Source organism: Leiobunum rupestre, chromosome 5 (genome assembly GCF_980474605.1).
Source record: "Leiobunum rupestre chromosome 5, qqLeiRupe1.1.hap1, whole genome shotgun sequence".
NCBI classification, from domain to species: domain Eukaryota; kingdom Metazoa; phylum Arthropoda; class Arachnida; order Opiliones; family Sclerosomatidae; genus Leiobunum; species Leiobunum rupestre.
The window spans coordinates 9206795-9232882 of record NC_143388.1 but is presented as its reverse complement, the minus strand read 5'-3'; the positions used below and the strand labels follow the sequence as shown (position 1 = coordinate 9232882).

General features: G+C 35.6%; 1 protein-coding gene across 2 annotated transcripts in view; it reads right to left on the bottom strand.

Annotated features, from left to right (window-relative positions):
• The window catches only part of LOC149943502 (gamma-aminobutyric acid receptor subunit beta-like), a 127947-nt gene that overhangs the window by 69531 nt on the left and 32328 nt on the right, over positions 1–26088 (bottom strand). For both annotated transcript variants that reach the window (XM_090174896.1, XM_090174895.1), the window contains 2 exons: positions 15720–15787; positions 13393–13619 (listed from right to left, as the gene is read on the bottom strand). In XM_090174896.1, the coding sequence (XP_090031022.1) occupies positions 13393–13619; positions 15720–15787 (295 nt within the window). The remainder of the gene's footprint in view (positions 1–13392; positions 13620–15719; positions 15788–26088) is intronic.

Below are 26088 nucleotides of genomic sequence, written 5' to 3'. Positions count from 1 at the left end.
CAAGTTGAGCTATCTCACCAAAGCTTGCTGAAACTATAAGCCTAGGGGACTATAACAGATGGTGCGCAGGAGCAACGGAATCTTCATTTCCACACCGTAGTAGCTCAAACCCCAGAGTCATCTACCGTTACAGTAAAAAAAAAGAATGCAAGTTAGGCCCACGAGCGGGATATCAACTTTTGAGTTTCGACTTGCCAAAAAAAAATGAAAAGAATAATGTATTGATTTTACAATTTCGAGCTTATAGCAACGAGCCGGGGTATAACGTTAAATATATAGACGAAGTCAACTATATCGAGGAAAGGGGCCTTAGACCCCCGGAGCGAACTGTATCTTAGCCGAAGAAATAAGCGCGCAGAAATACAAACCCCGACCCCCGTCGCTACGAAAGAGATATATTCAGCGAGGAAAGAGGACGAAAAAAGGAATTGTAGTAAAACCCCGAGGCTCGCTTGTGGCACTGAGCATGCGCGCTTTGCGGGGAAGCGACAAAGAATGGCCGCGCACAACCCCAGAGCGTTGCCAAGAAGCGGCACACCAGGGGTGAGATTTACGATCCAGAATATAGGTTTCACTGCGAAAGACTTGTTCAAATTCGAGCCAGAAAAGGCTTCTTGATGACTTTTTGGGAAAGAACTCTCGAATTCAATTTCTTTTCTATTCCGGGTAAAATTGGCCATATCACCCTCTTCTGATAATCCCATTTCCCGATGTTAAGTGAGACTCAAATTTCTCAATTTCATCAATTGAACTTGAAAATTAGCTCTTGTCTGCACGAAATGTCATTGGAAACATATAAAACACCTTATCATTTGCATTTTTGATCAGTCGTAAGAATTGGGCTTAGAAGAGTTTTTGGCACTTAAATATTTAAAAAAATCAGTGTACATTAAAAATCAGTGTACATTGTCATTTCTTTATTAAAGATATTAAAGACGTTATGAACAGGAACACGTACACTTCGTCGGTGATTTGCAGATAGTCAAATTGAATGAGTAATTTCCAAATCAACGGATATTGACAAATGACATAATTTTGAGTCAATCCAATTCAAGAATTATACGCTCGATGCCATATTTTAGTCACATAAATGTTAGAGTTATTTCATTTCATGAAATAGAACAGGGTACAAAATTCATATTTTTATAAGATGAAGTCAGCACAGTTCTATTAACGGACAATATTCTTCACGCCAACCGACGCTATTATCAAAAGCAGTTGAAGTCAACACAATTCTACTAACGGAAAATAAATACGGATTTTGCAGTATTTGTCCAAGCGACGGTTAGTAATAACGCGTCACCAACAGCGATCTCAATCCCAATTTTAAGTTTGCACGATCATCGAGAAAGTGGGTAGAAAAAGAAAGCGACATTTCAGTTTTTAGCCACTCGCAGGTGCCAATGTCAGTCACGTGGTGATTGGGGCCTACGGTAACAGACGGTCGAGACACCTGTACAAGAGTGCGAACGGGCAGGTCGAAGATTTCTCCGCAAAAAACAGCCAGTAGCGTTTCATCTATAACTCAGAGCCCTATCTCGAGCCAAGAAAAACAGGCTGAAAAAGACGCCAAGAACCAAAAGAAGAATGATGATCCATTTTCAAGGAAATTTCAACGCCCGTATAGTGTACACTTAACAGACGGCTATGGCTAAAGCTAGAAGCTCCTCCGGAATCACGGACAGTTTGTTTTTATACTTCAACGTCCCCAAAAAGAGATCTTCCTGTTTTTTTTCTTTTGGCTCGTTTCTCCAACCTTTCCTCGCGGCAAAAAAGCGAAGGAACGGTTCAAAATGACTCGGGGCACTTAAGGAGTGATATTAAGGGTGGTCTTTGTTATATTAAGCCTTACATACAAACTTCTCATCGCCGGCCAGATCCCCGTTGTTTTAAAGAACAAGCCCACGTTTTATTATACCGTAATGCTATATTGGGTAGATAAATGTTGAGAAGCAATCGGAAAATCGGTGCTTTATGAAGACGGTATCATTGTTTGATGTACCTTAAATATCTCGCGGGAGATTATGTAGACAAAAGATACTTTTCGTAAATTGCTCGGAACGAACTCAAAGAAGGTAGGATATTTCCCGTTGATGAAATGGTGTATATCTAGCGCTTCGCTCTTAATGCGAGATTTCATTTAGAAAGAAACTATTTGTTAAATGGGCGCTAGCTTTGGATTTGATCGCTACATTGAGCGAGATCATGACAATTCCCCTTCATCCCCAAATTGAGATGATAAGATGGTTATTTTTTCAAAACGAATGAGAAAATCCTGTACTGATATTTTCGTTGTTGGAAAGTATATACGTACTATATTGACCTAATCCCTTTATGTCCAGAAGTATTACTAATACCATATGTAACATAATCACTCTAAGTATGCCATAAAAGCATTTTCGTTAATGAAACCTTGTTCACGGGATATGACGTAAATTACGTCACTTACAACTGCGTGACGAAATATGCGTCATCAACTTTACTGATGGCAAACGGAAATTAGTGAGAATTCCTCGCGCGTTTCTGGCTTCGCCCGTGTCCAGTTTAGCTCGTGCCTCGCGATCACATGATTTAATTTCCATGGTAACCTTTTCAATAGCGCAAGGTTTATAAGCATTTTTGCATTTTTGGGTCCGCTCAATGTATGTTCCGCGTGAAACAAGGTCTCATTGAATTTTTTCAATGGAAATATTATACAGAGGCATACTTATTAGTAATTATGTTACATATGCTAATGCCATATATAACATAAAACCCATAAGTCAAACACTAGCTTAAAATTTTACTTCATCTTTTGTTCACAGCGAAAAAGGACCTGGCAGTAGTTATACTTTAATAACTTATAATACCAAGAATGTAAAATTTGCAACATTTAAACCGTTTTCTAAATGAAACCTGAAGCTTAATTTGGCCAAAGGTAATTACTCATTTCAATGGAATGTTAAATTTACTATATAAACACTCTCTGTAGAAGTCAATTTTGGATTTATCCTCATTATTCTAAAATTGATCCGATTGTTTCAATAATATAAAATTGACTAAAATTCCTGCTTATGGAGTGGCTAATCCTGCTACTAATTTGTCGTTGGCGAATGAAAGATGTAGTAAGAAAAAATTCATGGACTTACGCTAATACAAAGAATGTATATATTTATATTTAGGAAGAATGATTATGTTGCGACAATCGCCGGGCACGTTGAACGCCTTTCCCCCGTCTCGCGCAGGGGGAAAGACAAAACGTCACCGGCGTTTGATTTCCATCGCTTTAGGTGACGTAAATTTTAAGCAGCCAATGAAATACCGGGACTATTCGTTTTATTTTAAGCGGAGGAGCGTACTGGGGGGACCAACGGGTGGATTGAGAGAAAGGCTAAAAAACCGTCTCGACATAGACATTCTCCCTAGTTATAAATAAATACATTCTTGCTAATACCTAATCTTTTACAGATATTATGGTAATTTGCAAATTGTAACATTCCTTGTAATATCCCGTAGAAAGTTCACAATGATAAATGAAACCACTTAATTAAGAAAATTGCGGTACTGATCTGGTTTTATCAGTGTAGCGAAGAGTTGCGGAACATAAAAACACATTTTAGTTAATGCGTCGCTCTTCTATTTTAGGCCTTGGCGAGAGAAGCTCTCGACAGCCCAAATGAAGTCGAGGATAACTTGACATTTCTCTTAGGGCGGGGGAGTGGAAGCGACGCCTCTTTTTCTCACAAAACACGATTCAACTTTATCCGAGCGAACCAAAACTCTTCACGCTTGAATGTAAGCCTCGACCGAAATGGGTACTTTAAATGATGGTATCTAAAAGAGCAAAACGGGAACGGTACACTTGCGAGACTTTTTTTCGCTTTTTTTCTCGCGCTAAGTTCAAAACGCCGTAGATTATTTTACGAGTCGACCTTATTTTATTCAGACTAATGAAAAAATTACTAATAGAATGTGTCCTTTGAACTCTTTTGGCAAAATTATCAGGTTAGCTAAATAGGACCACAAATGGAAACGTTTTCTTTTCCAATTTTATAGCACTAGCTACTTGACTTTTTTTTATTAATAATAGACTGGCGTGTGATGTGGGTCCTAATTCACTATTTTACTGTCCCGTTTTCATTATCGCAAAACCATTATTTTAAAGGCCATTAGACATCATTAAAAAGAAGTAATTTTACCAATATTATATTTTATGTCTTCTACCCACGTAGAAAATTGATCCAAGGTATAATTTCTTTCCTAACGTTAATTACTTTTTAAATAAATCTAGTCCAAATATTATTTATTTATTACCATTAAAAATAAGGTTATTAATTAATAAAGGTAATTAGGTTAAATTACTTAAATTGGATTGTTGCAAATGGCCGGCGTGTTGAAGCATTTTTATATTTCTTTGAATTTTTGATACGTTATCAGAAGTATTCATCTCACTATACTGATCATATTAATCACTTGAAACATGAACCTTCGCCTACTCTGAAATCTGCGTCGCGCATGTGAATGTACATTTTTATAAACTTCCGGTAAAATTAAATAAATTTCAATAGAACGTATTGCAAGTATTAATTTTGTAACCACCTCGACGCCATATTCTGCCGCAGTACTGCGTTTTTTCCTAATCAAATTGAACGGTCCTATTAGCATTGTTTTTGCAAGCAGGCAGTCAAATCAATTCAACATAACACAGGTATTTTTTTTCATTAACCAGAAAAAATACTTCGACAGGTTATCCATTTTTCAAAATGGCATTCCCCCTTTATTAAAATATTTTTATATAAGTGTTCCGAGGTTATTTTTTTAAACAAATTCCATTTATAATCGAAAATATTAATATATGAGAGGTCGAAACAAAGCAAAGAGCTTCCCATCACGTATTTCATAAAAATTCTTCACACTAGGAACGTATAATAAAATCCCGCTAGCTATCCTATTACCAATTCAACGCTCAAACATGCGGAAAAAAATGTAGATACCTTTTTTCACATCAAAAATATATAATCTCATGGCAAGCTTTTTATTTCTGCCTTTTCATCTTCAAATAATTCCCCATTGTGGTTGGTAGTGGCCTCGACGTGCCCGGACGGGCCATACCTCTCCGGTTTATTTCCCCTAATAGTTTTTCCCTCCCCTCATCCGTCAGCCTCCGCACTTCACCGCAATGCGCTTTCGGTAAAATGAGGACCAAAAAAAATAAAGGCTTTCTACGTTTCCTTTTTGACGCGGATAATATTCACAGGTGTAACCAAGTTTTCCAAGTTTATTACCCACCTAGCAAAAATGAAAGAGCAATTACCAGAAATAAGAGAGGAACAAAAACTATATGACGTTTTCGGTTCGTGATTTTAGATTTAATGTAGGTGGCGTGTGGTATTCGTAACTTCGTCTAATTGTCTTTTTGATATCGACTAAGGAGTTCGCTTTAATTATGATTGATTAGGATTCGTTCAAAATTAAGCTAACGGATCTTTGGTGTTCATGAGGATCATTATGAGTTGATACGTTTTTTGATCAATTAAGGGGTATACACGTTTGCTATAGTTTTAAGTAATCTAAAACTTATTTATAATTGTTTTTGAAGTATAAACAATTAGTAAAATATTGAACAAACAAAATAAATACATTAGAATGTATGAATGATAATTGCGGTCATTTCAGTAAGGTAGAAACGATATCGTAAACTGAGAGCAAACTCACGTAAGTCTAAAAACGACCTTTTTTGTTTTGTTTCTAGAAAGAAGGTTAATTAATATTTACAATTAAGCAATGTCTATATAATGTAAAAATTTATTTTAAACTTCTATTATATGTATCTCAACTTACTTAACTTTCGCTCTCAGTTAGCGTCATCCACTTTTAATATTAACTTTTTATACTCAATATCGTTTTAACGAGGGGCTGATCACTCCGCGTAATCGGTGTACAGAGCCGTACCTTTGACTGTACTAATGGGATTACGCGTAATCTTTGAAGTCCCTGCCTTTGGCAGTACTAATCTAAGCGTAATCCGGTGTACAGACTTTCTAAGAGTGGTTAGCCCCTCGCGTTTTAAGATTAGTTAACCCAATTAACAAAAGATGTTTACGCCTACGCTGTCGTTATAAGTTAATATACTCCCCATATTTTATATAGGGTGCGAGCTTAAATTCCATTATTAATAAGTTTCCAAAAAACCGGGAAAACTGTTATGATAAGAAAATATTAAACGCATCAAACCATGAAGGCAATTATTTCCACTTTTGCTTTTTCTTATTCGTTTATTTCGTTTTCGTTATCTGCTACTTCAGTCGCATTTTTTACTATTAATATTGTCGTTAATATTGCCAAAACCAATTACCCGGCTGCAACCGACTCATAAATAAATATGAGAAGGCTTGCTCGTGTCAAAAGCTTGATCCGAAAAATAAATTGGCAATACAAAGAAAATAACAGAATAGCGAAAATATTTTTAAATTACGATTCTCTTAGATAAATCGTATTTAATCCAATTAATTGGTTACCGGCACGCGCATTTTATAAGGTGTTAAGATAGGGAAATACTTTTCACATTATAATAAGTTTTCGTGGAGATTAGAAGTTTCAAACAAATGCAAATATAACTCAGAAATGGTTTACTGAGTCTTGTTTGATTCAATAGTTGTATTTCATATTAAACTAAATTAAATTATATTTTTAAGAAAGTATATAATAGTATAGTAAATATATAAGTTGCAAAAATGTAAATGCTGATGCCTCTGAACTGGTGGCTAATTGATATTCATATACGCAATGCAATAAATTATATTTTACGGTATTGAATATAGGCCTTCCCATAAAATATTTCTACGTGCTTTCAATTTTTTTCTACGTCACACAAAACCAATTTCTATAAAACTAAACAAAAAGTTGGCTGTACTTTTTGCATATTCCGGTAAGATTTCCCCAAGCATTTTACACGGAGCTCGGGTTAGGCTTAGTGACATCGGAGTTCAAACTGATATTAATTTATTTTCGATACTAATTAAATTATTATTGCAATACTCATATCAACTCTGTGAAAGTATTGTTAATACTTAGATATTTATTAGCTAGTATTTTATGATCAACAACAATCTTTACCTGATACACTACTGTGGCTGTCAATGTAATGTTAAGCATTAGTTCACAAGACCAGGCCCGTCTTAAGACTTTGTGGGGTCCTGGGCTAAATTATTTCTTAAGACCTTTGCGATCCCGAACGGTCAGCCTTTGTATGTTCGTTGTCTAAATTCAACTACACTATAATCAAACCAAAACTTTTAATTTCAAAAGTAAAACATAGGCCTACTGAAAATAACATTTTTACTGACAGTGACTTGCTGTTAGGTTTTAGAAATTGTTGGTACCGTATGATACGCGATGAGTCAAATTACTTTAGACGTAACTAACAGATACATAATATTAAATGAGCATAAATAAAATTTAACAAACTAAAACCGTATCCCTATGGTAGAGGCTGTATCGTTGGATTTTCCGGGCCGCCAAAACTAGCTGGGGGCCCTGGGCTGTAGCCCACTTAGCCCATGCCTTAAGACGGCCCTGCACAAGACTATAAACTGTTAAAAATCATCGAAACCGTACTATATTTTTCGTTATTTTAAATATTTAAATCCTCTTCTCTTATGACTAGTTAAGTAAATGAAATACTTTTATACTTTAAACATTTGATATAACAAATTTAACAATATCACGTGGATTAATTTTAATCCACCGTGTTTTATAAATATTTACACTCGGTAGCAGACGACATATACCGAGCTCAAGAATCGAGCGAGGGTAAAAACAAGGAGTAACGTTGATCTAAATCATCCTTGCAAAAACAGTTTTCTTTCCCCCTCTTACCGCAACGAACAGTTTATGGAAAGGTTTATTGAAAACTTCATTCATTCTCGCTCAGTCCAATATTGTATCCCAGATTGAACTGAATGTTAAATTTAATTATATTTATATGCCAAAGTTAAACTTGTTTAATAATTTTTGGAAAAGCCGGCAGCTTAACTAAAACATGGACAATTGGTTTAGGTATCCTTTAAGGGTAGTCACTCGTATCCATTTTATAAATAAGTCAAATACGAAAGGCAGTACGGGCAAATTCCCTTCCATATCATGTAAAGACTTACTTCCCATATCATGTGAAAACTAACTTCCCATATTATAATAATCAGCTAGGCTAATACCCAAGGCACCACCTTAGGCCCAAGTCATCAAGTGACTTATAATGCCTTTACACAGGTGGCCGGGTTACAATGCGTAGGAGGGTGGTGGCAAGCCCTTCATGCCACGCGAGTCAACAGCTCCCTACACTAACTATTACCGTTAACCTCAACAAGTTTTTATTGCAGGGGAAATCGAAGAACTTGGGGAAAAACCCCTTTAACCAGTGGGGATAGAACATGCAAACTCAACGCAGAAGGAGTAGTTCCGAGTTTTCACCCAGTGCCACAAGTTGGGATCGAACCCGGCTCCTCTTGCTGCGAGGCGAAAGAGCTAACCACACAAGAGTAACTCCCCATATCGTGTTAAAACTACCCATACCGTGTGAAGAGTAACTACCCATACCGTGTAAAGAGTAATTACCCATACTGTGTGAAGAGTAATTACCCATACCGTGTGAAGAGTAATTACCCGTACCGTGTTAAGATTAACTACCCATACCGTGTGAAGACTAACTACCCATACCGTGTGAAGTTAACCACCCATACCATGTGACAACTAACTACCCATACTGCGTGAAGAGTAACTACCCATACCGTGTGAAGAGTAATTACCCATACCGTGTAAAGAGTAATTACCCATACTGTGTGAAGAGTAATTACCCATACCGTGTGAAGAGTAATTACCCGTACCGTGTTAAGATTAACTACCCATACCGTGTGAAGACTAACTACCCATACCGTGTGAAGTTAACTACCCATACCATGTGACAACTAACTACCCATACTGCGTGAAGAGTAACTACCCATACCGTGTGAAGACTAACTACCCATACCGTGTGAAGTTAACTACCCATACCGTGTAAAGTTAACTACCCATACCCTGTGAAAACTAACTACCCATACCGCGTGAAGAGTAACTACCCATACCGTGTGAAAACTAACTACCCATACCGTGTGAAGACCAACTACCCATACCGTGTGAAGATTAACTACCCATACCGTGTGAAGATTAACTACCCATACCGTTTGAAGACTAACTACCCATACCGTGTGAAGATTAACTACCCATACCGTGTGAAGTTAACTACCCATACCATGTGATAACTAACTACCCATACTGCGTGAAGAGTAACTACCCATACCGTGTGAAGACTAACTACCCATACCGTGTGAAGTTAACTACCCATACCCTGTGAAAACTAACTACCCATACCGCGTGAAGAGTAATTACCCATACCGTGTAAAGAGTAATTACCCATACCGTGTGAAGACCAACTACCCATACCGTGTGAAGATTAACTACCCATACCGTGTGAAGATTAACTACCCATACCGTTTGAAGACTAACTACCCATACCGTGTGAAGATTAACTACCCATACCGTGTGAAGATTAACTACCCATACCGTGTGAAGACTAACTACCCATACCGTGTGAAGAGTAATTACGCATATCTCTCCCAATCTTCCAAGTTCAAGGAAAGACTACGAAACAAACGACGTTATAACGAAAGGGAAGTGAGTCTTCACAAGAAAGGAAGAAGGCAATTTTTACCCACTGACTTTCAAAAATCGATCTGTTTTACCCCTGATTAAAAACTTTCGAAAACATTGGAAACTTCTCGTAATTCCCATTGATTTCTCAATTTGTTCACCTGTTTACTTAAATGACTACCCCCTCGCATACCACTGGTGTAAATCCATTTCCTTAGCTCAAATTAAGTACGAAAATAAAATTTTCAATTTAATCCGAGTCGGCACCATCAATCAAATTTATATAAAACAAAAAACACAAAATAAATAACAAAGAGGAAAAAATCGATAAAAGAACATTATTGAAGGAAACCGTAGCACCAATTCAGCGAGATAAATAAAAATCTGCTGCAGCGAGTTTCTTACGGAGTTTGCTTAAAATCCATTTTTTCCCGATACCTTTTCTAGAACTGGTAATTTTTTTTTCTTTCGAGCCATCAATATATACATAAAGGTAATGACTTTCTACTACATTATACCCCGAAAGAGGAATTTCTCTCCATCAAGAAATGAGGTGATTCAAAACACATGGTCTATTTACTCCCGCGAGTAAATATGGATTTTTGCTAAGCCTTGGTCAGCGTTTTTTCCTCTTCGTATTTCGGGGGAAAATGGAGACTAAAGAAACTGAGCACCGAATTAAGTACCCATTTCTTTTAAATACTTTCTCGTTTTAGTTTCTTTCCAGTTTGAAAGATAAAGAATAAAATTAAAAACTTTGAAAATACGCTTGTAAATGCAGCGGCACCTAGCCACCTACTTCGGTGCACGGTATAAATTAAATAAGAGGGAATAATGATTCTAAGGGAAAACGCTTTATCTTAGGATTTTTTTTAAATTCTTTTCTCCCAAAAGTGCAGTGCCGAATGTAAGAAAAACTACACCTTTACGCATATATAAAATATTTCTTCAATTTTAGATTTCTAAAGGCGTAGTATTTCGAGTAGCTGTACTATACGTTTTTCGCATTTCTTTATCTTAGCAATAGAATTTAGGTCGTGCTTATACTGGAAAGAGAGACTCGGATAGGGGCCAGGGATTATTTCTGGAGGCTTCGACTGGCCGTGCTCTGTTAACTGAAGGATTCGCAGTTTGAGAATTACAAGTAGGCCCGAACCATCCTCGCTACTACTCTACGCCTCTACAAATGTTATTCTCCAGTCGTCGTTCGAATCGGTCAGTCTAGACTGTGGATTATTAACGACATATGGGTCTTTTAAAAGAACGAAAGAAAACAAATACGAGAAATCGATGAAAACGGACCGTATAAAAGGTCGTTATTTTCCAAATTATAGCTTTGTTGATTCTAATATTAGGGTTTTTGAAATTTAGAAAATAAAAATGTTCTAAGGCTCAGTCTATATTTTGCTTTAAGGGCTTCGAATACAAGGCACGTTTTAGGTCGATAAGCAATAATCGTACGTAATATTTCTTCCTTCGGGTTTCAGTACATTCGTTGTACTGAATCGAGTTAAGAAAGTCTAGCATATCCAGTCTTACCATAAGACCATATATAAAAATTCAGGCCAGCAGAAAATAGTCGGAAAACGATAAAAAGTGGCTAATGAATGAATATGACAGTAGAAGGAAAAAAACAGCTATTTATTTAATTAAATATTTAATTTAGAGTAGCAACGGTATACTTCAATTAGCAAGAATACAACAAAAAATAGTAAAAAATACCAATTAGAATTCTAAGTCTGAAATTTTAATCAAAGTCTGGTATATATACTTTTTGCGAATTTATTATGTAAAACAGATATTGTCTACTCTTTTCCACACGGCGCGTTACATTCATTATTGTACAGGTCGGAAATTTACACTATTTACCATACTATTTGCATTCTACCACTTAAAATTGATTTAATAGATCTAGCTTAGTTCGGTTTAAGATAAGATATGATTATTTATGTAAATTTTGAATAAGAATTATAAATAATAATAAATAGAGAATATTAAAACAGAATAAAAAATCACTTCCTATTTCACGTAAGAAAACATTTTGTGTGAAATTTAATTTTCCATTCACGTGAAGGGAAAAGTGGATCAGCCATTCTAGAAATTCCATCTAAATAGGTCATACTTCAAAACCCAAATCGTTACGTCTAATACCCCCAAAAACTTTATATTCCAAAACCATATCGAAAATTCTCGATAAACGTCCGAAAAGTCTTTTCTAACCCTTTACGCGTCGAATTAAAACTATCAATAAAAGTACTTCTCCCAAAGCGCCGCTATTTATAAAATCGAATCACTAGATATTTCCAGCTTGGAAATGGTTATTTCTTAGTTCACTGTCACGCGTCACTTCAGTCTGAGAAACCTCATTGGAAAATCTTTCCAAATATGCCTTCACAATCTGAGTTTTAAAGCTCTAAATTTAAGCTTTACGTCCCTGAAGTGGCAAAGGAATATGCCTACAAATTACTTAGAAGATTTAGTCTCACCCTAGTCACGGCCTACAGGCATTTAAATGATAAAGAGGGCGTACCGTAGAGTCTACCCTTTTCGCTATTGGACCTAAACGTCGAAATAACGACTGCCCTTTGGGAAAGCTAACTTGGCAAAGCTAAAATGACTAGCCTTGGCCTAAACACGCGGCGTGTCCTTCGCATCGTGGAGTTTAAGTAAAAGAAATTTATTCAGTTTGTCACGTCTCAGCGCCAGAGGACGTGCGCAACGTAAGATTAAAAATTGAGGTCTATCTGGCTGGCGTTTTATTCATCTGCCAGTTACATATTTCGTTGTATATGCACAAATTTAGGTCGTACTCTAGCTCGAAAACCAATAAAACAAGGAATAAATTCGAAATTAATGAGCGAAACAGACCAGTTTAGTTGGTCATTTATAGGAAACGTATATGTATACACTAGGAATGTCTAAGGAAATCTTTGGTGATGATCGTTGAAACGGGCGTGGTTTACAACCGAGATTTTTGCCTCACGACGTGTTATCTTAATATTTGCGCACAGAGCCTTGTTTCACAATACCTCATTTCGAGGGGTTTGACATTCGCAAATTTTGCGTACAGGATTTTGAATCTCAAAGTTTTTCAGAAATCAGAATCTGATTTTAAGATTTCAGAGCAACATTTTCTTGTTCATTTCTGGGTTTTTTTTTATGATTTTGAGATTTTGGAACTGTTTTTCTCCCAGATTTCAGGCTAGGACTGATCACGAGATAAGCTATCTACATGGTCAATCAGCTCCGCTCGGGTTTTTTAAGTTAATTTCAAGATTTTCTAGAGTGTACTGTATTTGTCCAATGTGGGACCCCTCGCCTCATTTAGCCTACTTTTTTAACCATCTAAGTAAATAATTTTGGGCGGAACTAATCGAATTTCGTGAGCACATGATAAATTATCCAAGAACCTCAGCATGAGCACGAATTGAGGTTTCTTAAATCCCTTTTCTGGTAGGTCAGTAAGTGTCTTCCATTACCAAGGGAAAATGAATTTGAAAACACAAGCTCCGTTGTACATTCCGCGTAGTGTAGGCGCATTATCATCACGGTTGCGATGGACCCTTTTACATTCCCAGTGCATACGCGTATAATTTCCCTATTAAACTGATTAATCACAAAATCGAGAGTCTCTTAATTTTCTTTATCAAAATGCTTCGCGATAATTTTCGGTAAAACCCCTAGAGTTATAGTTTAGCACCAGTAACGAACAGTTTTAAGCGCACTGACCTTATGCTTCTGAAAACTTCTCCTTTTGAACCAATTCTAAGGAAGGTGTTGGGCGTAGTAGCTTTGTGGAAGTAGGCTGTTTTTTCGTTTGCGAAAAAGGTGTCTGGCACCCAGATCCGGTCTGCGACTTCGGCTCCTACTGTTAAGCTCTCAAATCCAGGCCGGGATTTGAACTCCAATCTGTTATCTTCCCAAGCTTGTCGGAAGTAGAAATCCGTTGTGAAGTCCTGCGAGAATCGTAAGGAAGTGCACCAATTAAACGACTTAAGCAGTGGGTGTTAGCGAACAGAAGTCCCGATAGAAACGAGGATGCAATTCCAAATGGCCAACGAAACGTTTCACGATTGCAATCACTTGTTTTCATTAATAAAGCCCATCTCTTTGACAATTTAATTCTACCGGGTATTTAATACCCCTTCTTCTTGAGTTCCGATGAAAGTGCGTAGAAAATAATGATAGTACGATGACTGCGACTTTTTACCGTAGAGCGCGGTGTATTAGTGGCTGATGAAAAATAGTGCATCAACCTATTTTTCCTCATTAGTGGCTATACTATATTTCAATTTGCTTCCGAACAAAATCTCAGGTCTAATTGATGTATCTTGGGGCATGGACCAAGAATCTAAGGGGACTCACTGCTCATTCTTTATAAAGCACGCGTTAATACTGGAAAAAGGAAAATCACGGCTAATTTTAGTTCAATGTGGACAAACTTGGCGTCGCTGAAGTCGATTTCCGACATTGTTTCGTACTGAAGCAAAAGCGATCACGTTCAATTTTGACAAAATAGCGCCGTTGTTGTCGGTTAAATGATTAGGTTTAGTAAGTTTTAGACCTTAATTTTTGAAATTGGTTCTTTGAAAGTTTAAGTAATGGTATTTAACCATTGTGTTAAGTAAAAATAACCAGTATGGCTGAAGTTTTTTAATTAATATTCACTGAAATTCATAATAATAATAATAATCAGCTAGGCTAATACCCAAGGCACCACCATAGAACCTGTTCCATTGCGCCGAATCCCATTCGACCGAAAAACTCGCACTTTGGCGGATTTAGGATTCGGTTTTATCCGTTTCAGCATCTGTCAGAACAGCATGCAGTGTTACCTAACCTAACCTAACCTAACCCAACCTTAACTAGCCTAACCTAAAATAAATTAAAACGCTTCCATAAAAAATCAAAAGGAGTAGAGAGAAAAACTATTTTTTTTGCGGTCGCTCAATTGTGAATATTGCGTCGGTCGATTAGAAAAATACAAAACCCGCCTTTGGGCTAATTTCATCAAAAACATTGGCGGAATTCGGTCGAATGGGATTCGGCGCCATGAGAAGATACCCCACCATAGGCCTAAGTCATCAAGTGACTTTTAAACCTAAAGAATTTAATGAACTAAGCCTAGCCTAACCATATCGTACGTACTGTCAGCTAAGCCCCGACTAAGATTATCGTAGTGATAGTTGAACAAAATTCTTGAAGCGCTTGAAAGCTGCTGATGTACCTCAGTGAGCCTTCCGATTTAGGACACGCCTACCGTGTCAAAATATCGGGAACAGCGAGTCCCCTTAGATTCTTGGTTTTTTCTCTTTGTTAAGTTATGTTTTGTAAGGCTTGTGCGGACAAAAAGATAATATAGAACTCCGTATCCTAGATTTTAATTCAGGGAATCTTCTGATTGACTGTTTTGTAACGAAGCGTTTACCCACTTCCGGCACGTGACCTCCGAAAAGTTGGCCTCCATCGATCGCTGTATTGTTCTATAACGGCCAACTTGGATGACACGCGTTATCAAAGTTAGCCGTGGTAACTATGGAACTAATTGTTTCTTAGTTCCGGAAGTGGTTAAACGCTACTGACTACTTGCGAATCTTTGATGCGGATAAATTTGGTAAAAGTCGTTTTTGGAACTATAATTCTATGATTATACAACCTTTCCAAAACTAAACGCGTATTTATGTCTAATTTACTGATCTCAATCGGCGATTTTTTTTATAAATAATATTTAATGTATCATATTTTATTTTTTAAATATTGCGGTAATGTTAAACGTATGCATAAACATTTCTCCACAAAATTTTGTAGACATTTATAAAATAGTATACGTAATTTTTATAGAAATTTGGGTAATTTTCCTATAGCCATTGAAAGTCCTTTAAAATGTAGTTTTTTTATATGGAAATGTTTTATATATTTTTGTATCAAAATAGAAAACCCCAGAAAATCTATTGAATTCGATAAGATTTCTTAAAAAACTATTTGCAATTTTTGTAAGAATTTTAAAAAGTTTGTAAATTAAAAAAAAAACTTTGGATGATTGAAAGGATACATACCATTTGAACTTCGGATACAGAACTTATGCTGATTATGTACATAGTTATTCCGACTTCTACTGGTAAACCTGGAAGATAAATTTGAAAAATCATGTTAATTTCAAAGTACATCGAGTAATTATTTATATGGAATTTCAATATTATTTAAAAAAAAATACAGCTAGAATGGCACAGACTTGCAAACATTTATAAAGCAAGTATCAATGTGTTAAAAGTAAACAATAAATTAAAAAATCACCATCAAGCTAAACCAAGGCACGCTGATTTATATTTGTATTAAACAATTCCTAACCATCACAAAGATACGTTTAAGGAAACTACCAATACGCCTGGTTTTCACTTAGGCCTAATTTTACTTATTTTGCATAATAATAATAATAAATTACGTTTATAACCTCTAAGACAACAAGCTTACTACCCTAACTATGGCTTTTAAATAGTTTTTATGGAAAGACGAAACCCGAAAAACCAGGGTTGGAAAAAAGCCGGCTTTTTTGAAAAAATCCAGACCAGTGGTTTTAATTGGCTATAACCGGTTTTTTTTCGGTTATAACCGGCTAAAATATAAACAGTACCTTTTACTTATGTAAGTAGAAATTGTCCGCAGTTATTGTCGTAAATAAGAAACTAAACAAATAAAGCGAAATAACTATATAAAATAACTGAATTCTTTTGATTTCCTCTGGAAATTCCCCCCAGTTTTTGTGTATGACAGAAGCGAGGCAGCGAACTTTGGAACTTTAAACCTACCGAAAAACTGGTAAAAGTAAACCGATTTCTAAATATGAAACAAAAAATAAACTAAATTTCTAAATAAAAACTAATAATTTACTAAAATATTCATATTGTAATTTTTTTTAAAAAAGCCACAAAAATCTGGATTTTTTCAAGTGTCTATAACCGGATTTAACAAGGTGGCTATAACCGGATTTAATCGTGATTATTTTGATTAAATTCCATTTAATCACGATTAAGTTGATTAAATCACGTTTAATCATGATTAGAATGTTTAAATCTAATTTAATCATGATTAAATGATCAAATCTGATTAAAATGATTAAATCCTGATTAAAAAATTATATCGTGATTTGTATGATTAAATCGTACTTTAGTTTTGATTTTAATGATAAATTCTCTATTCAAACCGATTATATTGATTAAATCGTGATTAAAATGATTAAATCGTGATTAAAATGATTAAATCGTGATTAAAATGATTAAATCGTGATTAAAATGATTAAATCGTGATTAAAATGATTAAATCGTGATTAAAATGATTAAATCGTGATTAAAATGATTAAATCGTGATTAAAATGATTAAATCGTGATTAAAATGATTAAATCGTGATTAAAATGATTAAATCGTGATTAAAATGATTAAATCGCGATTAAAATGATTAAATCGTGATTAAAATGATTAAATCCTGATAAAAAAGATTAGATCATGATTAGAATGATTAAATCTCGTTTAAATCGTGGATAGATTTTCTAATCTTGATTAGACTTTTTAATCTTGATTACCCTGATTTAATCATTTTACTATGATTAAGACGCACCCCAAATGGAAGTGACCTGCCCCTCGGGAAAACCCCCTTTAACAGATGGGGAGAGAACTTACAAACAAATATTTATCAAAAACGTTTATTAAATAATTTTTACGAAAATATATACGAATTAGAATCAAAGAAAATAAGGTTGGGAAATTAATACGGTTGCTTCCATCGCGTAAGGAGACGTGCGCGTAAGGGAATCAATGAAATTTCTTGATACACTTCGAGCATGAGTAGGTAGCTAAAAGTCTTCTCGAAATACTTATTCTCCCTAAGGATAAATAAATAAATTCTCCATAGTACGTGGTGGATGTACGTATATTAAAAAAGGTCTATGAATAAAGAAGTAGCAATATAAGGATCTAACTCGAAGCAAGTGGGCCCAGTCAGTTTCCTTAGTTGGGGAATTTAACAGTCTTCAGCAACGAAATCTGCTGCTATTATAAAATCTTCTGAATATTAAATTCAAACTAAGTGACTACTATATAACCAAACAAACACAAAGTGCCCGACCACAGAGTAGCGCTCATTTTAAATCTAATATATTTGTATATATATATAACAGAGCACCTAAAATATTAACGCTGAATGTCTTAAAGGAACATTCCAAGTATCCCACTATCTGCAGATGTAAGGTCTTAACTTGGTTGTATTTCGAATTATATAAGCTTGAAGGGGCCCAAAAACGAAGTGTTTCTGAAAGAACGTAATGTAGAAGTCAATGAATCTCCATAATTTAGACAGGGTGAATTCGAAAATACAGGCAATCATACCAATTTTGGGAAAAGTAACCCTTTCTAGGTAATTCAGTTTTACTTTTTATACCAATTTGTTGTTCATGTCTATTCTTAGACACGTTTCCAGTAGAAGAAGCACTGAAACTTTGAAATTTATTCAGAAACAACATAGGCTAGTTAAATAGAAGAGCTAACCCGTCTGGCTAAACTTGCTAAACGATTCCAGGTTGTCTTGGCAGAAACTCAAATTGAAAACGCACGCGTAGAACAACTTTTGCATTTATATTTATCGGGATAAGTAAACTGTTTAAATTACGTCGATCTATAATACCAAATTGCAAGACTCTCTTGGGGATAACAGGGAAAGGGGTACTATGGCGTTTGCTTAACTCTAGTTGTACTTCTAGAACCACAATTTGTTTTTGTATTAATTTATAATTTTCACGTATTCTCCTCTAGTGCTTATTGTAATTTTAAATCATAGTTACTCTATTTATAAAGAAGTAAGGAGAAGTTAAATTCGCCATGAGTCATCATTAACTAACCAACTGAAAATAAAAGACAATATGTTATATGTTAAATAATAAAATGCATAATGTATATTTTAGTATATTAATACAATAGTGTTGGAGGATCACTAGAAAGCCCTTATTAGAAGGGGTCTACAAAAATGAGCCCCTAAAAGTTCCAATAAGAGGCTTGTAAATTCCCATTGAAGAACCCACGAGCAAAATAAACTCCGAAAATATTAAATTGAGGACAACTGGCTTAGATTAAACGCTGTTCATTCAATCTTTTCCCGCTATCTGCTTATAGCATAGCTCTCGGGATCACTTAGGACGGCTTGTTCCATTTTTGAGAGAAGAAGAGTACACGACGAAGCAATAGGATATGTGGACGAAAGCACAGCTAGACGTCTTAGGATTGCTATTTTGACTTTGTAAATTGGGGTCCACCTCAAATAAAGTCGGCCACCACTACTGTTTACAAGGAAACTGTAGTGCCCTATTGGTCGAAAGAGTTATCACCCCTTACGCGCTAGTTTAAAGAAGCAGTTTTTGGCCAAAATTCCCGAGCCCAGTTGGCCTTTTGATACACAGCCCAGTTCTGATCATGTTATACATTTTGAGTCGCAATTTATTTAGTCGTGAAGCAAGGGTACCCAAATTTCCAAGGTCAAAATCGTCCTGTTTATAGATTTGTTTTATAATAAGATTTTAGTTTATTTTCAATATAGACTTCCTTCTGAAGGTCAAGATGACCAATTTGAAGGTCGAGATAACTATGTTCAAGGTAGAAGCTCTACGCCCTACGACCAAATACTAAAAACTGTCGTAGGGTGTAGTTTATGTAGTGGTCAATTTTAATACCTCACCCAAAAAGAGACAAGGAGTTAGGATAAAAGACGAAATGGTTCTCTTTGCTTGAGATCCCATTAGAAAAAAATGTAATCGGATAATATATTACGGAAGAAGCCCGCGTGGCAGGGCTGACGGTAACAGACAGACGTGAATAAAAGTTGAAGGAGGCCGAGAATAGAACTCGCCTTCTCTACATCGAAATCGAGATGATCGGCTCTCATTGAGAAGAAAGACGAACTGCTTTTCTATAAGAAATGTCTGAACGAAATTACGCCTTCTTACTTTTCAGAACATTTTCCAAACTCTTTTCAATAAGAGGTGAAAGTCCGTATCACGAAGCAGTTTACAGAAAGGGCGCGACAGGGGTAGAGTCTACGTCTCTCTTTTCCGAGTCCAATCGTCATCTAGCCTAGCTTTAATTTTTGGAATTATGAACTACTACTACACACGGAAAGTCCAATGAAACGGATAGTTGGAACTGTTATTTGTAGCCGTGGTCTTTTTGGCCAGCCATTTATTATCTACGAGCTTTAAAGGATTGGGAAAATCTTCAGCAAAATGAAATATTCTACTTCAAAATACGTTAGGTAAAACGAAAAACATATATATATTAAAGGTAGATTCGAAATATTACTAGTAAATAATTGTAAGATACCGGATATTCATTAATTTTAATTTAGCTCGAAAATGGGTCAAAAGGTCATGAGCGCATTTAGGTAACCGGGAACGTAAGAGCCGGCTCGTTTACAAATGCCAGAGGAAATCACGTAGTGTAAAAGATTTCCAGCCACTTACCCTTGCACTGACGTTAAAAATATTTCTAAATAGCGCCACTTGAAGGCGACGTGCGAATTATACTCGTTTCAGAACAGGGCTTAGATAAATAAAATTCTTCGAAAACTAAAGCATATTTCAGTAAATATATTTATACGTAAAACATAAAATGGACTTGGTCACTCTAAATAATATTATTCGAATTTCAAAAGAGTCTACATTTGAATTTCTCTGACCAATAGGAAAAAACACAAAAACTACTTAAAAGACTATACGGATTATTAGTTGTTCGTCCTTTTACTAATTAGTCATATTTATAATTTAATTTCATTTGTATTATTAAACAACACCCATAGCTTGTATCGGGTTGATTATAGTAATATCTACGTCAGCCAGAAAACCACAATTTAAATTGCAACAGTAACGTCATCTAGTGTTAAATTATTCTTTCATGACACAATAATTGAAAATCTACCAACAATTTTGCTGTTTATAATTAAAGCAGTTAATTAAATCCTTCATTTAAGATTTTATGAATGTTGGGCTTACTAATTAAATCTAAATATTCCGTAACTAATTTTACACGAAAAAGGGAAACCGGAAAACTTGGGGAAAACCATTTTAACCAGTGGGGCGAGAACTTGCAAACCTTACGCTGAAGGAGATTTTCCGATTTTGTACTCTTACCTAGGAGCAACAAACACAAAGAGAACGTAGCTAGCCTTTAAACACGCTAACGCAGTGTTGTGTACGAATTTCATTGGACGAGCCTTTACGCTGAATGTTTTACGGACGGGGAGAAGATAATTTCCGAATTTTCCCCTTCCGACGGCAGCAGGCGCTAAAGCGTCTAGCCAATGAAAACTGTACACAAGAAATTCCACGACTTTTGACGGGTTGCGTACTTGCGTTCTCCTTGTGTGTGGTGCTGCGTTTGTTGCTCCTAGGTGCCACAAGCTGCTGGGCAAAAGGGCTAACTCTCTAACCTAAATATTGATACATTACCGGTAACCAACTGTTTCACTAATGGTAAATCGATAAAGATATCCCGGAGAATTGCTTTTATTTCCACGTGGCTAGCTAAAAATTACAAAATAATCACGAAAAGCAAAAGATCGAACCGGGTAGTCTTCGTCGAAAAGACAATAACCATTTATAGGGGTTTCCAAGGATGCGGGGAGACTGGGAAATTACAGGGTTGTTTTACGGCACTGCAGAGATCGGACCTTGATCTAACAAATAAAGTAAGTCCTCACGAATACAGCGGCAGCTCTTAAAACTACAGCCGCACGTGATTCGGTATCACGACCGAGCGCGAGACATAAAAGTATTACTAACTTACTTTTACGACGACAGATAGCGGCACTGCCGTATCTTGATAAGCCTAGCTATTCTGTATCAGGCGGGGATTAAAAAATCCGAGTTTTTTTTCCCCCTGAAATAACGACGTCATTGTTGTGGGATGGGAAAGTAACGGTACGTGTTTCATTTTTTTCAGTTCACCCTCGTGCAACTTATTAGTTATACCAAAGTAACCAAACTATCGATTAAATCATAAAATGTTGAAGCTCAAAGCGATATTTATATCCGACATGTAATAACTTGTGAAAAAGGAACAAAAAAAGTTAAATGTTTGAGTGATTTTGTTTATAAAACCAAATTTTGGCCAAATCAATTTATGCCTAAACGTTGTTCTACATTTCCTTCTAAGAAAAGGATCGATCTAACGTTTGGCCACCGTATCACGCACAAATGGTTTCGCCCAAAAAAAAGCAAATTACACCGAACGCGGTACTCTTCTTAACGTGGAAAAAGAACATTTGATTTCCATTTGTAACGAAAACAATGCTTTTATAGAAAAGGCGGGTAATGATGTGGAAATATCAATCGAAACTCAGAGAGCGGCTGTCATTAAAAAGACTTTGTATTTCGGTTCACCCTAGGGCGATTTTCGTCCATACGAATACCAAGTAAGCGACCTCACCTTTTAATATTTCAATAGTAAGACAAGCTGGCCAGGACCCCCGAGTCTTATCAGGTGTTGGAGCTCTCACGGCTCTTGATTATCGATACCGTCTGGCTTACTCCAAAATGCTAGAGCACTTTACTAAATGAGTCTGGGATTATTTTAAAACGCTTTCGAAATTGTTTTCCACGCTAAGCCTCGCCATTTTTCTCGGATAGTAAGAAATAATACGCTTGATTAGTTTTGACTAGTGACTATGGTCAGAAATTGTTTTACTATCTAATATTTTACGATTTTACTCGGGCGCACTTGAGATAATTACGGGTTATGTTTAATTTTAGTATGAATTTTAGTAGAGAACCGGTCAATAAAAGACCATGTGTACTAAAAGACGTTTTAGAAGAAAAAATATTGGGGATCGAAATACATCAAATAATGAATTTCTAAAACGATTACACTCACAATTGTCAGAAAATATGGTCTATAAATAAGAATGGCATTTTTACATTTTACATTTTTAGGCGAAGTAATGCACGCCTTGATGTGATGTAATTAGGGTCCTATGGAATCTGCCACTAGTGGGAATATAACCTCTAGTATTTCTGTCACCCTTAAAAAGGTTACAATATTAACCTCTTGGAATTTTCGGGGCTGCTTAGTGGTTGGTTTTGAATAAAATCCCTAAAGGTGTTGGGGTATTCTAAAGGGTTGTTTAAAGGCCTAAATTGATACTACTCTGACGAATGATTTATTTTCTGTAACCAATACGTACTTCATTTAGTATTTACCAAAAATATGTTTTTAAAATAATATCTATTTAAAAATTATCATTTTCAATATCTCAAAATATAAAAATGTTCCATATGTAAGGTATATTACGCAATTAAACCCGGCCACCTGAATTAAAGGAAATAAAAGTCGCTTGATGACTTGGGCTTAGTGTGACGCCTCGGGTATTAGCCTAGCTGATTATTATTTGACATTTATGTCACCAGGTTTAACAGAAGCTTGGAGTAACTGGCGCTTGTTACGTTACAATTATTGTAACGCAAGTGTTATCAGCTTATTCTTACATTTACAAAATACCAAGGATCCTATATGTTAGAGCTAGATCTCAATCTTGAGGACGTAAGGAAAATATTTGAACTCTTAACTTCCCTATTTAGGTAGGGCTAAATTTAGGGGTTGTTTATCCGTTACAATTCCTAAGTTTGCAGGGAAATAACAGAAAGGGAAAGCAATTATTGACGCGTGAATCAATAACAAATTACCTGCCAAAGGAGTAACAATGAGCCTGCTTTCAGAGAAAAGCTATCAGTCCGGATTTGACCTACTAATGTATTTTCTATAATAGGTGACTTTGGCGTCAAAAGCAAAATGACCCGCGATGCATCATACTTTCAGCAACGATTTGACCTACTAAGAATATACTGCGTTTCCTAAGAATGGGCCTAAGAATCGGATACATTTTTTACTGGCTTGTTTTTATGAGACGTTATAAAAAGGTGACAAAGCGAGTGACAATGACGTTCTGACTTATCTCGAAAAAGGTGCCTGCGTTCTTACAACCATGGAAATCTAATAAACTAATAATTTTATTTGCGAAGTGCTATTACCCTTAAAATACCGTCTGTCAAGAGGGAAGCCACGCTATTTTTATACACTTTACTATTTTACTATTTTAATATTTTACTATTTTAATATTTTAGTATTTTAGTATTTTACAATTTTACAATTTTACAATTTTACAATTTTAGTATTTTACTATTTTACTATTTTAGTATTTTACTATTTTACTATTTAAATATTTCACTATATTACTATTTTACTATTTCACTATTTTACTATTTCTCTATTTTACTATTTTACTATTTAAATATTTCATTATTTTACTATTCAAATATTTCACTATTTTACTATTTAAATATTTAACTATTTAACTATTTATCTATTTCACTATTTCACTATTTCACTATTTCACTATTTCACTATTTCACTATTTTACTATTTTACTATTTAAATATTTCATTATTTTACTATTTTACTATTTAAATATATTACTATTTTACTATTTAAATATATTACTATTTTACTATTTAAATATATTACTATTTTACTATTTAAATATTTCATTATTTCACTATTTTACTATTATATTATTTACGATTTAAATATTTCACTATTTCACTATTATACGATTTTACTATTTTATTATTTTACGATTTTACTATTTCACAATTTTACTATTATACTATTTCACTATTATACTATTTCACTATTTTACTATTATACTATTTTACGATTTTACTATTATACTATTTTACGATTTTACTATTTTACTATTTTTTATTGTTAATTGCTCCAAAACCCAAAATAGCAACCGTACTTCAGAATCGACTATTACACTGATACTTAAAGGAAATATAACCTCAATTCACGAACTAACGCCAAAAATATCTAAAGTCATTTAATCGAGATTACCAATATTTGAAATGATGGTGTTCCATACCAAATACCAGCGGTTCTATTCCATTTAATGAGATATAACTTGTCATTGAATTTTGTACGTTTGACCTAGGAGCAACAAACACAAGGAGAACGCAGCTAGCCTTTAAACACGATAACGAAGGGTTGTGTACGAATTTCATTGGACGAGCGTCACGAGCCTTTACGCTGAACGTTTTACGGGCGGGGGGGGGGAGACAATTTCCGAATTTTCCCCTTCCGACGGCAGCAGGCGCTAAAGCGTCTAGCCAATGAAAAACGTACACAAGAAAATCCACGAGTTTTGACGGGTTGCGTTCTCCTTGTGTGAGGTGCTGTGTTTGTTGCTCCTATGTTTGACGACCTTTTCTGTGACAGTTTGTAAAATAAGATAATATCAATCATCAATTTCAAATAATCAATTTTCAATAATTAATTTAAATTGTTGATCAAGAAACGTTAATACCGGATTACTATTTCTAACAAAAAAATAACCGAATGGTTTTTTTGAAAAAAAAAGGTTAAATCTAACAACGCAGTTACGATCGAGAACCGGAAGTAGAAAGTGACGCCATTTAATTTTCTATACTAAAGCCTATCAAATAAACCTGATATATACTGATATCCAAAAGGTACTACTAGAAAAAAAACCTCGAGAAATTGGGTGGTGAATAAAAAAAACGTCTAAACCGAACTTGAAATCATCAAAGAAATTTAACGTCCTTTATGTGGTTCTACCATTCATCTTTGGTTGAGGAATCAAAAAAAATCATCGAAAATAGCCAAGTAGAAAGGAACGGACCAACAATCGTGGCGGTCGAAAAAAGGCTATGTAGGTCGTGGCGCAGTTGTCCGCGGGGGTCGTCAACGGGGGAAGTCAAGATGCAGAAAGAGCGAGGAATCCGATTGGTTCGTACGGATCGTCACCATCCAGCGTGGCCCAGAAGCCAAGACGTCGATATCAATCGCCGGCGCTTTTGGCTCAGAAGGCCTCCACGAAGGCCTCGGCTTGAGCCGCGCCAGTATTTAGGCCATTCCAGATAAGTTCGGCAAACAGTTCGGTCGCGTCTATTAGCGGTCCGGACTCCCACGCATTTCCCCCTCGTTATAGCATTTATGGGGGAAAATTGCGAGCGTATATTGCAGTTTATGGCGCGTTTAGTTAGATACTTTGATATAGATATTTCGAAGGGGGCACCGTCGAAGTATAGAGGTCATTATGGGCCCTACGCCGAGGGCCAAGTTAAACTGTCCAGCCTATCTAATAGTTTGAACAGGAAAGAAATCCGATATATATAACCTTTTCATTTTATTTGGTGTTCAAAGGGGTATCACTTCCGTGTGACCTGGATATAGGTCTAATGGCGAAGAGCCTCGGGACATACCGCTGCAAATTGAATCGTTCGGAATTTCGTAAAGAAAAATTTCGCCCACGTTGAACGGTCGCGCGAAGATGGATAGAAGAAAATAAATTATTATACACCATTGTATATAAGA